This window comes from Psittacula echo, assembly GCF_963264785.1.
Source record: "Psittacula echo genome assembly, chromosome: 4".
NCBI lineage: Eukaryota > Metazoa > Chordata > Aves > Psittaciformes > Psittacidae > Psittacula > Psittacula echo.
The window spans coordinates 108,079,391-108,097,230 of record NC_137738.1 but is presented as its reverse complement, the minus strand read 5'-3'; the positions used below and the strand labels follow the sequence as shown (position 1 = coordinate 108,097,230).

The following is a 17,840-nucleotide window of genomic DNA, read 5'->3' as shown; positions in this document are numbered from 1 at the left end:
TCCATGAGCACTGCCGCCAGTGCCGCTGCTTCAGAGAGAACTTTGGAGTCCCCTTGCCCAGCAGAGCTGGGACTGCTGTCTCCATCAGCACAGCCTGGCCTGCTTCTGACCTCTCATCCCAAAATACCTGACCTGTGGTCTCCTCCAACCTGTTTATAACCAAGGAGTTGATACCGGAATTCGGTGACAGAGTGACGTTGTACTTTGGGCAGATGATGACCCCTTGGCTGCTCCATTGGACACGGACCCAAAAAAGGTGGTTAGAGGACAGGAGGGGGTTATTTGACCTTGGATTAGAGCTGTAATAATTTTAGCTGAAGCCAAGCACATGGGGACTGCAAAGAGCTGCAATTGCGCGGAAACATAAGGGGTTCGCCAGATCCCACTGCCCCAGTGAGAAGGGATGCTGGAGAAAACCAACCCAAATATTGGCACTGGCAAGAGATCATGGGGACCTGCAGCTTAGAATCATCACAGAATGGTTTGGGTTGGAAGGGACCTTAAGCTCATCCAGTTCCAGCCCCCTGCCACGGACAGGGACACCTTCCACTAGAGCAGGTTGCTCAAGGCCCCATCCTAGCTGGTCTTGAACACTTCAAGGATGGAGCATCCCTCCGGGAAGCCACCAGCCCTGAGGCACTTACTCTTCAGGTTTATTCAGCGCGGCTCGATTCATGGCTGCCATGCTGTTATCCGTCCAGGGCATCTGCTCCCCCATTCCTGGCTGTCCAAACTGGTGATCCGGGACTCCCATCTCCAGCTCAGGCATTCCTGGAGAGAAAAGAAGGATGCACGGAGAAAAGGTTAGCTCGTGGTCAGGACTTGGGTGCTGCCGTGGGGATCTGGCAAGCTCAGGATGCTGATGGTGTCTTAAAACATCTGTAAAAGGAAGGCCAAGATTCACCAGTTATGGCTCTTTTCAACCCTAAATTACAGATATCAGGTGTGGTTTCCTACCCATTAATTATAAGCATGAAATTCTGGGTGAAAATCCAGGCCAATACTATACACACAGCAAATGCACATGACGCTGTGTAATCCATATGTACAATGATATTAAAAAGTTTCCCTTTTCAGCGCATTTCTAGTGAGAGTTTCAAAATTTAGTCAAGTTAGAGGGTTTCTTATTGAAGGCAAATTGTTACTACTGACGATTTTTGCTTAAAAAATAGCCCACACCCATGAGCATCTCCTGCCTCTTGGAGAAAAGTTAATTTGCACAGGGAAAGAAGCCAATGTAATTAAGTTAAGTTGCAGCAGAACTTGGAGCCCAAGCCCAGGACAGAGAGATTTATAAGGCTGGAGGCTTTACGTCATCCCTTTAGAAATAGGAACTGGGACTGAAGATCAAACAGCATCTCAGCTGGACCAGCCCATGGAGGTCCAGGGAGATGGAAGCCGCAGGGGTAAGCACATTTCTGGCTGGGATGGCATCTCAGTCACATTGAGATGCGCTATCAGTGCAACCCCTATGCCAAAACCCCTGAGTTTCCAAGAGAAATGCTGCTGGAGGTGGTTGCTAAAGATGAAAATCTCTTTTCTTTTAACCAAGCTCAGCTGTGCTGACTCTTTTCCCAATAAAACACATTATTTGATTGAAAATGTCTGTGGTTACCCAGTGCCTGATGTCTTCGCTGTTGCCACAAGGAGCTTTATGAGCCACGCAGGTCATGCGGGTTGTTTCAAGAAAGTGAAAATAAGATCCCTAAGGGGAGGCAGAGGAGGGAAGTCCAGCTCAGGGATGCTCAGATCCCAGCGCAGGCATCGGCAGAGCAGCTCCTGCCAAGCACTCCTCTATTTCCCGAAATTTCGTTAAAAAAGCCTTAAGGTTGCTTGGCAACAGGCAGAGCCCAGCAGTGCCAGTGGCGGCCAGGCCCAGGGGGCTCATGGCACAGTTGCAGTGCAGCCTGTCCCCAATCCTCAACTCGCCCAGAGATGGTCCCCAGGCTCATTGATTTCTGGCTTATTGATTTCATGCACAAATGCATGGGAATAGATCAGACGCAGCTGGGGTCCTGAGGGAACTGGCGGATGAAGTGGCCAAGCCACTATCCATCCAATCTGAGAAGTCGTGGCAGTCTGGTGAACTGCCACTGACTGGAAAAGGGGAAACATAATCCTCATTTTTAAAAAGGTAAGAAAGGGAAACCTGGGGAAATACAGGCTGGTCAGTCTCACCTTGGTGACCAGCATAATCATGGAGCAGATGGCTCCTGTAAACTATGCTAAGGCACACAGACAATAAGGAGGTAAATGGTTACAGCCAACATGGCTTCATTAAGGGCAAATCATTTCCTGTGGAGACAGGCTGAGAGAGCTGGGCTTGCTCAGCCTGGAGAAGAGGCGGTTCCACAGAGACCTTAGAGCAGCTTCCAGTGCCTAAAGAGGCTGACAAGAAATCTGGAGAGGGGCTTTTGACAAGGGCCTGTAGGGACAGGACAAGGGGGAATGGCTTTAACCTGACAGAGGGGAGATTGAGATGAGATCTTAGGAAGAAGTTGTTCCCTGTGAGGGCAGTGACACCATGGCACAGGTTGCCCAGAGAAGCTGTGGTTGCCCCATCCCTGGCAGTGTTCAAGGCCAGGTTGGACGGGGCTTGGAGAAACCTGGTCTAGTGGAAGGTGTCCCTGCCCGTGGCATGGGGTTAGAACTGGATGAGCTTTGAGGTCCCTTCCAACCAAAACCCTTCTGTGATGACTCCAGCAACTTTTCTAGTTCCACAGTACTGCCATGAGAAGATGAGATCTGTGTTGCTTTCTGTACATGCAGGCAAGCCATTGTGACAATGGTGACAAGGAAGGTCTCTCTTCCAGATCATGTTCAGCATTGCTTGATGCATCAAGGGAAGCATCAAGGGAAGCAGAAGAGGGCAGAGAAGCAGCATCCACAACCCTCTGTTGCCCAGGCTGGCTCACAGCAAGGTCTGCGGTGCTTCACCGTCGGCAATTTCAGCAGGGTGAGATGAGACTGCTGCTACTGCAGCTCTTCTCCTGACACACCAGCTGTGCACTGGGTCCAATGGAAATCAAACAGCCACCAGAGCCTGGGGAACCTAAGCCACCACCACCTATCCAGGCAAGGGGATGCAGCTTCCTCCTTCTGCTTCCCCAGGAACTGGGATGGACAGAAAGGTCTTTCTTTTGTCTGAAACTCTAACGATAAGAACACAGAGGAAAGAATAAGCACAGCCTGGAAGCTTGCTGCTTGGAAAGAGCTGCTGGTGAACGGTGATGCTCAAGCTTCAACCTATAATGCCTTTTCTCCCATGGGACTCCCTGGGAAACCTTAGTGTGACCTGAAGAAGGTGGAGAGGAGTGGATGCCTGTGGCTGTCCATACCTGTGTCGCCTGGGAAGGGGTTTGGTGCAGTCACGGTGCCCCTGCCCTGCTGGGCTGGCCCACGGGTGTGCGGGCTGGTGCCGTTGCTTGCAGGACAAGGAACCGGCCTCATCTGCGCTGGCTCCATGGGGTCGCAGAACTCAAACGAGGTCCGACCAGGCTGCACGCTCTGCCCGCTGTTCATCGCTGGAGAGTCATTAAATCATAAACAAAGAAAAACGAGCACAAGTCACATCCCTTCCCAAGGCTCCTTGCAGTATCACAGGTGCTCGGCAAAGTCATAGAATCATAGAATAGTTTGGGTTGGAAAGGACCTTCCAAGGTCTTCTAGTCCAACACACCTGCAATGAGCAGGACATCTTCATCTAGATCAGGTTGCCCAGAACCACATCCAGCCTGGCCTTGAATGTCACCAGGAATGGTGCATCCACCACCACTCTGGGCAACCTGTGCTGGTATATTACCGCCCTCATTATAAAAAACTTTTTCCTCTCACTCAGCCAGAATCTCCCCTCTTTTAGTTTAAAACCATCACCCCTCATCCTGTCGGAACAGGCCCTGCTAAAAAGTTTCTCCCCATCTTTCTCATAGGCCTCTTTTAAGAACTGAAAGCTGCAATAATGTCTCCCCAGAGTCTTCTCCAGGCTGAACAACTCCCTCAGCCTTTCCTCATAGGTGAGGTGCTCCATCCCTCTGATCAATCCCAGCCCTGTCAGGGAGAGCACCGGCATTGGTAAGCTTGGAAGAAGGATGTTGTGGTGGGATGCCACCTCACCTAAAGCTGAATACTCAGCCCCATGTGGGGCTTGGTCACTCGCAGCCACGCTGGGGGAACCACCACAGGTGACAACAGCCCCAGGCAGCATCGGAGTCCCTGCAGGCTGTGCCACGCTGTGTGTAGGCAAGGGGACCCAGGAGCTGGGCTGGCACCCAAAAAGGAGTAGCTGGAGCTTGAAATAATCAGCTGGGCATAAAATTAACAATAATCAACTGGATATAAGAAGGGCAGGGGGTTGGGTGTTGCATCTGTCTAATATATATTGACAGGGTCTGAACACTGCTGAATGGAGGGTATCAGTACCACAGTGAATTAGAGACACTGAAGCACAGCTGTCTTGCTTGATATAGCCCCATCAACCAGGCTCTGCTCCCTTCGGGGGTGACCCCAGCGCATGAACCGTGCCCCCCCTTATGCCTGGCAGCTGGAGGGGAGCCCCAGCAGTGCTGCTCCCCATGCCAGCTTCCTGCCTGTGCAGTGCTCATCTATCACCTGCTGGCTTTAAATCAACTAAAATGATGTTGTTAGACCTTGCATTATCCTAATCTTTATTTAGATAAGTTTTTGCAATTTCAGCTGCTGTTTGCCATCAGGGAGCACATCTCAAATGCTTACATTGAACTGAAAAATGAATGCAAAAGGCAGCCTTGTAAGTGGGTGGCTGTGAGCCATGGCTGTTGGCAACCCCTCTCCCAGTAAACAGCACCTCTAAATCCTCAGGGATCTGCTCAGGGGTGCCCCATGGCTTGCTCACACAAGTTAAACTCAATGGCAGTGCCTTCAGCGAGGCTTGTGGTGGATCTCCTGGGTGGTAACTGCTATTTTGGACACTGTAACCCAGGAGGGCAGCAGTTGGCATTTCAAGCTCTCGCAACTGCAGCCCCTGCCACAAACATGCTCACCCTCCTCCCTACTCTAACTTGGATGCAGGATTCCCTTCCCTCCAAAGGCAATAAGCGCCACTCTTATTTATGTCAGAGCATTATGAGTGTCCCTGCTGCTGAAGCTACTAACTGTCTCAGCCCTGGGACAAGAGGGTCCTTTGCAAGGAACTATTAGGCTTGAGCAATAAGCTTAATGGTGAATTCAGCTCAGAGGTGAATCAGTACACAGCTACAGCTACAGTGCTGACAGCTCCTTTTCCCTTCCCAGACATTTCCCTGATGGAGGGGAGGCACAGCATGGCTTCCTGATGCCTCTGGGCTTAACACAGCTGTCACTCATCACCCTTCCAGCATCCATCTCTCACGCCCTACCCTGTACATCTTCTGATAGCTGATACTTCGATTTATGAGACCCCAAACTCTTTCCCTATGATATATGGCAGGCAGGGTGATGTTTCAGCCCATAGCAGTTTGCTCCAGAGCCTGCCTGTTGCTCGCAGAGTGGTTTCTCTTGGGTTAGAGACCTGCATTGGGGTGCAATGCTGCGCTGCCCTCGGAGGGTCCCCCCGATAGCCCACTGCCAACTCAGCCTCTCAGGGGGCCTCCAGCCCACTTCACAGCAGTGTTTGGGCCATGCTCACACCACCACATTGCTTCGCCTTCTGCTGCGATGCTCCTACCCTTTTAAAGGCTCTGCTTCTGCAACCCGAGTCCTCCGAAAATATCCCAGCCCTGCCTGCCAGAGCTGCCTTGCGGGCTTTGTGCTGGGCTGGAACCCAAAACCTCCTCATCTCCATTTGCTGAATAAGTAACAGGGCAATTATCCCGCCCTCAGTAGGATGTGGACCAGCAGCTAACTGGTTTATACCAGGCCCCGCTGCTCACCCTTCCTCCTTCCCTCTGCTCTAGAAGCTGCACTTCAGCATTCAGTGAGATTTGCAGCAGCAGTGATATCATATCATATCATATCATAGAATCATAGAAGCAATAGTTTGGAAAAGACCTTTAAGATCATCAAGTCCAACCTTTACCCCAGCACTTCCAAGACAACCGCTAAAGCATATCACTGGGGGCCTCACCTACATGTTTTGTGAGAACTTCCAGGGACGGTGACTCCATCACTTCCCTGGGCAGCCTGTTCCAATGCCTGAGCACCCTTTCTGTGAAGAAATTGTTCCTAGTATCCAGTCTAAACCTTCCCTGGCGCAGCTTGAGGCCATTAACTCTTGTCCTATCACTTGTAACTTGGGAGAAGAGACTGATCCCCACTCCACTACAACCTCCTTTCAGGTAGCTGCAGAGAGCTATATGGGGGATGCGACAGAGAATTATCTCCATGAAAAGTCAACTTCAGGATGGGAAAAGCCCCATGGGGCCAGGACTCACTCTGGCACACTGCCCTGGGGACGCTGCAGTACCAAAGGGGACAGAGGAGCACCCCTTGCACCGCTGGGCTTGGGGCTGGCATGGGGATGTCCATCACAGTAAGCGAATGGCGTGGGCTCTGATTGAGCACACCACCATGGCAGGAGCTGCTGGGTGCGGTTATTTGTGCAAATTTATGCTGTAATCAGTAAAAGCTTGCTTTCCCCATGGCAGATGGGGGTGGTTTGCTGGGAATAGCTGTGCCCCTGTTTCTGCCCACCCTGGGGAAGCCCACCCCAAAGACCCCCACCTTGAGCCTCCGGACATGGTGTCCATGTATGCTTTTGCTATAAAATACCCTGAATTTATTACTTGCCTGTGGGCTCCCTCAGGAAAGAAATCCTAATTATTGTCATTATTTTTTTAAACTGCTTACTTTGGAGAAAAATCGTGTCTCTTTATTTTTTTGGGTGCCTAGGAAAAGGTCCTGATGCTGTACCTGGGTATATTAAGTCTCAAAACCCTGTCTGAAGTACCAGTGATGCTTTGAAACCCCAAATACAGAATCACAGAACCATTAGTGTTGGAAGGGACCTTTGAGATATTTAAATGCATTAATGAGATCCTCTCTCAGTCTTCTCTTCTCTAGAATAACCAGACCCAGCTCCTGCAATCTCTCCTCACAAGAGAGATGCTCCAGACTCCTGACCATCCTTGTGGCCCTCTGCTGGACCCTCCCCAGTAGCTCCTGACACATCAGCCTGAGCCTGCCTGCTCCCTTGTGACCAAGTACATGTCTTGGAAGGACCGTGTCCCTCTCCTCTTACATCATGGCTATTTGCAGGTGTACCAAGGGGTTCACCATCACTGGTTTTGCACCAGGCCCCCCAGATCATCCCCATGGCAGCATCCAGGCTGGTGATAGCCTACCCACCTGCAGCTGAGCTGGTGATGGGGAAGACCCTCCCCTCCCAGCCCCTGTAAGGGACCCAATTTTGGGTGGACACATACGGTTGAGTCCCGCGGGGCCTCTGGCAGCGGTGCTGGGCTGCAGGGGAGCTGCCAGCATCTCCGGTTTGACAGCAACGCCGGCCACACTGCTCTCGTTCCTCTCTGGTCCGCACAAGCCAGGCAGCTGAGCTGCCTTCTCCAGCGAGGGCAGGAGCTGGTCCAGCTGCTCCAGCTCGGCAGCGAACTGGGGAAGGAAAGAAAACCAACAGAGGTGGGTGATTCAGCCCAAATACAGCATCAGTGAGACCGAGTGCTGCTTTCACATGCACGTAGCACCCCAAGTGCTGCTCTCCCCATCCCTTTGCTTGCTAAAATGCCAAGCATCTTGCATGGATAGAGAACCAGCCCCACATTCCTCTGCCTGGCAGAGCCAGGGGGGACAAGGACTGTTCCCAACCCGCACACAGGTCCTCACCCCAAAGCCTGGTCCTCGGCAGCAGCTTTGAGATGCTCGCACACTGCAATTAGCATAATTATTAACAGTATATTTAACCTCCAGCTATTTAAAACAGGAGATAATTTGCTTTGTTAATATACGTATGCTTAGGCTGAAATTATAATAATTATAAAACGGTCTTCTCTAAGAAATAGAAGTGACTTTTTGGAACAAGTGTCCAAAACTGACACTGGCCTCGGGCATGTAATTACCCTCAATGGGGTAGTAAAATATCATTCAGCTTTTCCAGCCTTCATCATGGCTAAGAGTGGAAAAGTTTAGCCTGGGGACTCAAATAAATGGGAAAGTTACTGGACAAGGAATTTGCACTGGTGGCTATAATAGCAGTGCTGTAAAGCAGCAGGTTGAGATTAAAGCAGTTGAGATAAATGAGCTTTGGCTAAAAAGAAAAATATCTCAAGGGAAACTAAATGCTTTAAAATCCAAGGGTGCTCACTGCTTCCAGAAGAGCCACTGCTTGGCGCTAGGGAAAGCCTGGCCATTAGCACAGGGCAATTAATAGAAAACTTGATAGCACTAGAGAATATCTTTGCATTTGACAGAATCACAGAATGGTTTGAGTTGGAAGGGACCTTAAAGCTCATCCAGTTCCAACCCCCTTCCACTAGACCAAGTTGCTCCAAGCCCCATCCAGCCTGGCCTTCAACACTGCCAGGGATGGGGCAGCCACAGCTTCTCTGGGCAACCTGTGCCAGGGCCTCACCACCCTCACAGCCAAGAATTTCTCCCTAATGTCTAACCTAAATCTCCCTCTGTCAGGTTAAAGCCATTCCCCCTTGTCCTGTCCCTACAGGCCCTTGTCAAAAGCCCCTCTCCAGTTTTCTTGTTGGCCCCTTTAGGCACTGGAAGCTGCTCTAAGGTCTCCCTGGAGCCTTCTCTTCTCCAGGCTGAACAAGCCCAGCTCTCTCAGCCTGTCTCCATAGCAGAGGTACTCCAGCCCTCGGAGCATCTTTGAGACCTTCTCTGGACTTTCTCCAACAGCTCCACATCCTTCTTATGCTGGGGTCGCAGAGCTGCAGGGAGAGTTCTCATGAGAGGAGAGCAGAGCAGAGCAGAGGGGGAAAATCCCCTCCCTTGACCATCAATGATGCTCTGGTCTGGAGAGGATGGAGAAATCTGGCAGGAATTGGGATGCTGGCTCAACAAGTGGCTCTGACATCAGCCAAGACACAAGGCTGCAGGCGACAGCTTCTGCCTGTGATAAATAGCTGGGAAGCCACTGGCTTTGAGCATCCCAGGGATACCTATACACTTCCCTGGCTGATGGAGCGACATTAAAGATCTCTCACCAAGGCAAAGGATTTGCTCCTTGCCAGAAGAAATCAAGGGAAGTTTCTGCCTAAATCCTAGCTGGAAATATTTAATATTTCAGATCTGGTGTCTACAGGAAGCTCCTCCTTGGGAGGGGCCCTCCAATAATGGTAGCTCCATTGAAATCAGAAGCCTAGACCAGCACCCAAGACCTGAGAGACCCTGTTCACATTCCCCACCATGGCAGAGAAAAGAGCTTCACTGCTCTTTTTTCCCCTTTCCTACAGCCTCATGGTAGCACCTGGGTAGATGAATTGGTACTTTTAATGTACATGACAGGGCACGCGCTTGTTTTCCCTTTACAGCAGCATTTTGTGACTTAAATGATGTTTAGATGATGCTGATGATGAAAAGTGCACTGCGAGCAGCAGGCATCAATGTTACAACTTATAATGAACTAACCAGTCTTTTTCTTTTCCCCCATATCCTTTCTATCAAATCCTATCCCCAGAGCCCTGACAAGCAGAATATCCTCCTAAACCCAGGCTCACAGAGAGAATTAAATGCAGCAAATTCAAGTCCTGCAGTGGAAGTTTGCATGTCTCAGCTCTTCCAAGTAGTGTAATTTCTCGACCAAGCAAAATCTCTTTAAAGCTCAAGTTTGCAAAACAAAGAGAACTGAAACAAGTCAGAGACATCCACAACACAGCAGAAGTACATCTCAACTCCACCTCCTCCTGCAGGGAGGTAGTTTTGGAAGCAGAGGGAGAAGAAAGGCACAGAGGGAGCTGTGGGCATCCGAAACATGTTAAGTGGAGATAAAACAGGAGCAGTGATGTTCTTGCATTGCTCACTGGGTATCATGAAGAGGTTGGAGGATGGAGAGTTGAGAATGAAGGACATGTGGTGGGAGCAGGGTGCTCATTAGTTGTTTTCTGGGGCACCTGAACTTGCACCTGGAATCTGTGCCCACTTTAATGGATATTCTATTTCTCCTCCACATCTAGAAAACACACAGTGCTGGGGCAGCTCAGGCCATCCAGCCTTGCTCAGAGAAGACTCAGATCTCCACGACCTATTTCTGTCCCTAGACGGGTGAGAAAAGCCATGGTGTGATGGACGGAGGCTCAAGGTGGCTGAATATTTCTGAACACCTTTTTCTTCCCCAAAACTCCAGCTCCCAGCAGAAACAAGGTTCCAAAACCAGAGCCAACCAAAAGGCAAACCAAGGGAGAGCATCTCACTTCTGCCCTTCATCCTTCACCCAGCTGGCTCCTAGGATGCCCATGCAGGAAATCAGCTTGGTGAGAACAGAGATGCGTCCAGGTGGTACCTACCCAGCAAACCTGGGACAACTTCTACTACAGCAGGTTGCTCCAAGCCCCATCCAACCTGGCCTTGAACACTTCCAGGGATGGGGCAGCCGCAGCTTCTCTCTGGACTCCACTGTCCATACATGACTGATCACTACCAGGCCCAGGCTCCCCAGCATCATGCTGAAGGGCAGATAGAAGACGATCTGACCAAAGGAGAAGTTTCCTTTTCACCAAGCTGAAGTTCAGCTCATATCTTGAAGCACAAGGATGAGACGCCCTCCCAAAACCTTCCTTATTCTTTTCCTTCCATTTATTTTTAACACTTTTAATTCCTATTAGCTCTTTTCCAGTCGCTACCCAAGTATCCTTTTTTCTCACCCTACAGTCAGGAGCTCTGAGAAAACCCAAGGGTATCTCCATAGCATAAATCTGGAAAGGAAATAATTCCTTCGAAGCCGAAGGCAAGCTGCAGAGCCTGCCCCACAATTAATGTTGCTCCTCATTGACATTTTGATTCTTAAAATAATCACACATGAAAACAAAAATCTAGCAAGTGCTAAATTTTATTTGGAATGGCAGCTCCTCCTCCCCACACCACACCAAAGCAGCCTGTAACAGAAAACACGTGGAAATGGAAGCCTGTCCTTAGCTTCTGAGCAGTGAAGGGTTGTTCACTCCTCAGAAAATGCATTTTAAGACTCCTCTCCAGCCTCTTTTATTAACTCTTTGGAAGCATTCGGTATGGTCCAACGTATAATCCTGATGCTTTCCAGCTGCCTGGGGAGGGAAACTTGGAACTGAAAAGCCACAAAGGAGCCTAAAAATGTTTGGCTGCTTCTAACAGTGCAGGAGAGGGGCTTATAAACACATTCAGGCTCGAGTCAGCCAAGCTGTGTGTGCTTGTTCAAGAGCTGAGCACAATTAGCTAGCACAAGCTCAATTAATTGATAGGGCTTTCTGCCCTCTCCAAGGGATGGACTACCTGGAACCATCACTGGTGGTCAGCAAAGAGCCTGCCTGCAAGTGAATCCTGCACACAGATGTCTGGGAGACCAGGCAAGGAAAGCTCTCCCCATGTCCCAGCATTTTGCCTGATTTCAGCTATAACCATGGATGTGCTCCCAGCTCTGTGAATGCAGGTTGGGGTGGCTCTGTCCAACAGCCCATGCATCTCCCAGGAGGATGCTATGCCTTCTGCAGGAGCACTGCAGTGGGGACCCAACTCACTGGTGGGTACCTGTGGGTACCTGCTTTACTGCCCACCTGCAAGCTCCCATAATAAGCACATCATGCTTTTCATGCTTTGGGTCTTCCTCATCTAAAGGCACATTAATTTTCATGATGGATCTCAAATGGGAGATGACAGAATCACAGAATGGTTTGGGATGGAAGGGACCTCAAAGCTCATCCAGTTCCAGTCCCCTGCCATGGGCAGGGACACCTTCCACTAGACCAGGTTGCTCCAAGCCCCGTCCAACCTGGCCTTGAACACTGCCAGGGATGGGGCAGCCACAGCTTCTCTGGGCAACCTGTGCCAGGGCCTCACCACCCTCACAAGGAACAACTTTTGCCTCAGATCTCATCTCAATCTCCCCTCTGTCCCTTTAATCTGTTTAAAGCCATTCCCCCTTGTCCTGTCCCTACAGGCCCTTGTCAAAAGCCCCTCTTCAGACTTCTAGTCAGCCCCTTTATGTACTGGAAGCTGCTCTATGGTCTCCCCAGAGGCTTCTCTTCTCCAGGAGAGAATACTACTATGTCCAGGGAGGACATACTACCCAGCAAGCAGATGACACCGGGAAAGTACATTATAGACAGAGATGAGGAGTGTGATTCCCACTCGCCTGTAGGATAACTGACCGTGACTCCCAAGCCAGCCCAAGCCCTTAACCTTATTAAGAAACTTATTGTGCTTTTGTCATTTGAGGTGCTCTGAGTGCTCTGTTCCTCACCCTGGGTCTCCAAAAGCCGTCAGCCTCATTTGCCGCACTCCGTAAGCAGGTGATCAGCCCTGCTCTTCATGTCAGCAGCTCTCTTCTCTTTGCTTAAAAAGGATTAAGCAGCTTTATCCATGCTACCATCTCCCCTGGCTTTCAAAAATAAGAAATCTCTTCTATTCATAGCTGTGGGTAATGAATATTTATGCACCCAAATCTCTATTGCAGAGATTTGTCACTGGATTATTCAATTTTAATAATACTTTTAGGATATCTAAAAGGCCCATATAATTGCTTATCTCAGGCAACAAGAGGGCAATCGTTTGAAAATTCCCTGGGACACGAGGCCTGAATGTGCCCAGAGGTGCAGAATTAAGAACCTTTTTGCATGGCAACATGCACGTGGTCTTCTCCTCACTCAAGCTCACCACCTGCAGCCATGAGCTGCTTCTCATTTTTATACACCTTAGTGAAGTTTTTTCCTTCCCTTCCCACCACTGCCTTGCAGAACTGTGCAGCCAAACCATGAAACATCTGTACAAAAGGGCATAGCACCGGTGCTGGAGAAGGTGGCATCAGCACAGAAGGTTGAAGGGCATTTCCCCACGCTTCTCCCAGCCCCAGCGCCTTGCTGTGGGGTGAGCATGCTAGCAGGTTTGGGGGAAACTGCTTGCAAAATACAACTTGTCAAGAGCATCCCACCAGCACTGATGCAGATGCAGATGGGTCAACTCACCTGGCCCTGTGTCTCCAGCTTGACCTCCTCTGCAGCAGGAGGTTTCGCGAGTGGCACCGGGGCCGTGTTACAGGGCTCCATCTGCTCTGTCTTCTCCACCTTCACCTTTACATCATCCAGGCTCAGTGCCGGGGCTGCAGCAAGCTCCTTCTCATCCTTGTCCAGCAGATAGCGCAGGAGCTGGTGATCCTTGACATCTTTTTTCTTCAGCGTGTCTGGCTCCAGTTTGATGTCCGGGTTGCCTGGCAGCTGGTTATGAGCCGTGGGGGTGGTGGTGGGGTTTGAGGAGTTCTCCTTCTTCTCGTGCTCCATGGCCAGGCTGGTAAGATCGGAAGGGCTGCCCTCCTGAAGGAGTCTATGCAAAATCTTGTGCCGCTCGGTCAGCGAGCTGTGCGAGGAAGGGCAGGTGCTGCTGGGAGGGTTGCTGGAGGCCAAGGTGGCCCCAGTGCCCGCGCACACTAATGAATCTTTGCAGCTCGTGTCTGCATCAGCATGTCGAAGCTGCTGCTCTGCCGTGGTGGCCAGGAGCTGGACCAGCTTATGGCTGGTGGCTTGGGGGCACTTGCTGTCCCCCTCCGAGAGCCTGTCACCTGTGTGCAGCATGCCTGAGTCCAGCGGTTTGCCATCCCCTGAAGCACCATCCGACTGGATCATCTCGCTCAGGATGGAGGCAATCTCTTTGCTGTCCTTTGACTCTGCTTTCATGGACTGCATGGCAAGGCGGCCGGGCGAGCTCTGGGAGCTGAGCTGTCTCAGCACAGGGGGTGGTGTGGAGTAGCCCACTGGCGTGCTGGGACCTTCGGTCAGCCCCTGCATAGAGTTTATGGGGGCACTGGGAAAGGGTCTATTGCCACCAGTCCCACAGCTGCCCCCACTGCCACTGTTGGCCATGCCCACAGGAGAGTGCATGGTGGGCATGGTGGGTGAGAAGGGATTGCTGGGCACTCTGGGCCGGGGCACCAGCCCTGGGCTGACCCGATGCCTCGGAGACATGAATTGTGGTGGGGTAATCCCTGGACTATTCATGGGGGAGCTGTTGAGGTTCAATGTGTGGTTACTGTTCTGGGGACCGGCTTGTCCCTGGCTTAAGGCAACATTGGCTCCTATCTGGTTTCCAGGTGAACATCCAAAGCTGGTTTGGCTGTTGCTGGAGTTGCTGTTGTGGAGGCCGGTGCCTGGCTGCTGGTTCACGTTGGTGGCCAACATGCTGCCGTTGGAGGGAGGGATGGAAGGCGGCAGGGCCATGCCTTGCCCCGGGGAGATGCTGGGGTTCAGCGAGGGGCTGACCCGGGGAAGAGACATTGCCGCGTTAGTGTTCTCCTGGGGTGAGAGCATGCCATGATCCCTGTAGGAGACAAAAAGGAGAGGAAAAGTCACAAGAGGCTTTGCCCAAGCCTTCAGTGTCACTCAGGCAGCTTCTGCCACCCATCCATGCTACAGAGCTTCGAAGCTTGGAGAACAGGAGCTCTGGTGGTCTTAGCCTTTTCCACTCCATCAGCACCTCTGGATCTATTTCAGTAGCATGGATGGAGTGCTGCAGCTTTAACATCTATCCAGAAATGTGATGCTGCTCAGAACTGCAGCCACTCACTGGCTAAACCCCGAAGGCATCACCTTCTCTGGCTCTTACATTCCCACATGGCTAGAGGATAACCATGCTCTAACAGCACTTCCTTGTGCCCCAGCCTTCTCATGTTTCTGCAGCACCACCCAGGTCCACAGCCTCACCTCTCCTGTCCTGCCAGTTTGTCAAAGCCTCTCCCTCCCCGGATATTTTAAGTTCTCCAGGGCAAGGCAGAAATGTGAAGCACATCTATAAACCTCCACCTGAACTCCTGGGGCCACCTCTTTGCAAAACAAGAATAAACAAGAGCAACAGAGCTGCCTTCATGCTGGTTTTCAGCCTCAAGTTTCCCATGGGGATCACATCTCCAAACCAGGACCACAGACCACCAGTGGATCCTTCTCCCACTGTATGGAACAGGAACTTTGATTCCCGTATCATCCCCCCCAAGCAGAGCTCAGTAGCAGCACGTTGGGAATGTACCTGTCAATGATGTGGATGCCCATGATGAAGGGTTGCATCTCTGGGCTGGAGGGGTAGCAGAGCTTACACTTGGTGTGGGCACTAAGCACTGTCCCGTCGCTCAGGGTGAATCGGTATGAGGGGCTGAAGGCTGTGCCACGTGTTATCACTGAAGGAGACAACCAGAAACACATCAGTCCCCTTAGAAACTCAACCACCAGCCAATAACACACAAGCTGATGAAGTCCAGCAGGCTGGGAAGGTTACAAGGGCTGAGTGACCTCCTGCTCCCACATTCCTGTCTTCCCCACACCCCTGTTGTGAGCATCCTCGCTGACACAGCAAAGATGCTCATGAAAGAGCTTCCACTTCTTCTGCTTAGACACTGGGGGCGGTGTTTGAAGATGGCAAAGGAAAAAATAAATCATATTTAGCTCCTGTTCGTCTCAATTCTGTATTTCCTGAAAGGTGAGGGGGAACCTCTTGGCTGGTGGAGCTCCTCCAGCATTACTCAGCCCTTTCCTCTCTCTCTCTGGCACTTTGTAATTATTATTGCAGCATTTGTTTTTCCAGAAAGCACTTATCCAGCAAGGAGGATCGTGCCCCAGCTTCTCCTTGCAGATCCTGCTGCTTGGCAGAACATGCCAGCCGGGAAGAGAAGCTCCTCACCTTCTTGAAAGAGCTGTTTGGCATAAGATGGCTCCCTGCCCTGTGGCTGGAAGAAAGCGTAGATGCATTTCCGCACCAAATCTTCCCAGCCTGTCCTGCCGGCGGCTCTCAGGGAACTGGTGTCAATGGAGATGATTTTACCTGGGCACAGAGAGAGAAGCCATGTTACTCAAGGACCACATGAGAAGTCCCTGAGTGCAAATAGGTCCATAAATGTGGAAAATGAAGCCACATCCTATTTGGCATCAGGCAGCAGTGGCAGGAGCACAAAAGGAAGTGAAGGTTCAAGAAGTTTGCTCTGGAGCATGCACTGACCTCTACACACACCTTGGTGTCATGGTTTAAACCCAACCAGGCAGCTCATTCACTCACTCCCCCCAGTTTCCTTCCCCAGCTCCTGGAGGGATGGGGAGGAGAATCAAAAGAATGCAACTCCCACAGGTTGAGATAAGAACAGTCCAGTAACTAAGGTATAACACAAAACCACTGCTGCTACCACCAATAATAATAATGATAAAGGAAATAACAAGGGAAGACAATACACCACCTCACGACCCGTCGACCGATACCTTGCCCCCCCACCCAGCAGTGATCTAGCCATTCCGGGTAACTCTCAGTTCTACATCCTGGGCATGACGTGCTGTGGCATGGAATACCTCTTTGGTTAGTTTGGGTCAGGTGTCCTGTTTCTGCTTCCTCCCGGCTTCCCCTCCTCCCTGGCAGAGCATGAGGCTCAGAAAGTCCTTGGTCAGACTAAACATTCTGACCAGCAACTAAAAACATTGGTGTTATCAGCTCTGCTCCCAGGCCGGAAGTCAAAAACACAGTGCTGCACCAGCTATTAAGAAGGAGGCAAAATGACAGCTACTGCTGAACCCAGGACACTTGGTCAGCCAAAGTGGACATGAAATCCAACAAGAAGCACCTTGGTGCAATAGGATTCTTGCCACCCTAGGACTGGGGTCTCCAGACTTGATGTGTTCCCAAGTGGCAGGACACCTTGCCAGCCACCCTACCCACACCTGGACCTACTACCTGTTTTCTCCCTCAACATGAAATACTAGGCAGTTTTGTTGGCTGATTACAGCCATAGGCACGGAGCAGTGAGCAGAGAAAACATTCATTAAGGGTTTTAAGGCTGCAGGCAAGTCCACATTGTTGATTAACTACCAGAAAGAAGGTCACCATAATGGTTAGAAATCTCCAAAAGGTGATGACTGTTTCATTCCCATCAATCAGCAACCTTAACAGCCCCTGAAATTCAAGGGAGCAGAGGGGGGATGCATGTGTTGTATCAGTTGAGATGTAAACTCAGTTGAGGTGCCTCCAGTTGAGGTGTCAACCACATTGGTCCTAGCAGGCAGCACTGCCATTTGGAAAGGACAGGACTGTGCTTATGCTATAGGGTCCTGCACTGCGCTGTTGGCCTCTTATCTCCAGTGAACAACTCCTCCAGAGCCAGGATTCCCCGGCATCACCAGGATGTTACCTGTGGTGTCCTGCTTGGTCACGAAGGATTCGGAAGGGGCGACAGCTGCTGGTCGAGGTAATCGCCTCGCGATGCATATCAGACACGACTGGAAATCTGCCAAAGTGGGAGAAGGGACCAACAACATGAACATCAGACGTTACAACCACCACCTGCAATTTAAGGTCTTAATTAAAATACCACTGCTGGGCTCGATTGCTGTGTCCTGCCCTGGAAGTGTTTACCCTGAGCAATCCTCCACCCCTTCAAAGCAAATAGGCTCTATCTAAACTCTACAAAATTTGCCGGAAAAGAGGCTTCCAGTGCTTGGAGAAATTAATTGTAAAGGCTTCTTGGATCTGGCAGTATTGTACAATAAAAGTCAGCACTAAAAGCCAACAACTGTCAGCTTCAGGCAAAGCATTTGGTCATAAAATACCATAATTTATTCCTTACAGTCATGATCTCCTGTGTAAACCGCAATGGATTAATCCAGCTAATGCACTGGAAAAGAATAGCCAGGACACTGAAAGGAGAGTTAAGGCACTTGCAGGAAAACAATGGCCCCCACAGTGCTGAGGGAACCCTGGCTGTCCTGAGTCCCCAG

General features: G+C 50.7%; 1 protein-coding gene across 3 annotated transcripts in view; it reads right to left on the bottom strand.

Annotated features, from left to right (window-relative positions):
- The window catches only part of NCOA1 (nuclear receptor coactivator 1), a gene marked incomplete at its 5' end in the record, with an annotated part of 65,646 nt that overhangs the window by 15,009 nt on the left and 32,797 nt on the right, over positions 1 to 17,840 (bottom strand). For 2 of the 3 annotated variants that reach the window (XM_080615746.1, XM_080615747.1), the window contains 7 exons: positions 645 to 771; positions 3,339 to 3,524; positions 7,377 to 7,560; positions 13,071 to 14,415; positions 15,118 to 15,265; positions 15,766 to 15,906; positions 17,255 to 17,350. In XM_080615746.1, the coding sequence (XP_080471872.1) occupies positions 645 to 771; positions 3,339 to 3,524; positions 7,377 to 7,560; positions 13,071 to 14,415; positions 15,118 to 15,265; positions 15,766 to 15,906; positions 17,255 to 17,350 (2,227 nt within the window). The remainder of the gene's footprint in view (positions 1 to 644; positions 772 to 3,338; positions 3,525 to 7,376; positions 7,561 to 13,070; positions 14,416 to 15,117; positions 15,266 to 15,765; positions 15,907 to 17,254; positions 17,351 to 17,840) is intronic. The other variant, XM_080615748.1, reaches the window with a different exon arrangement.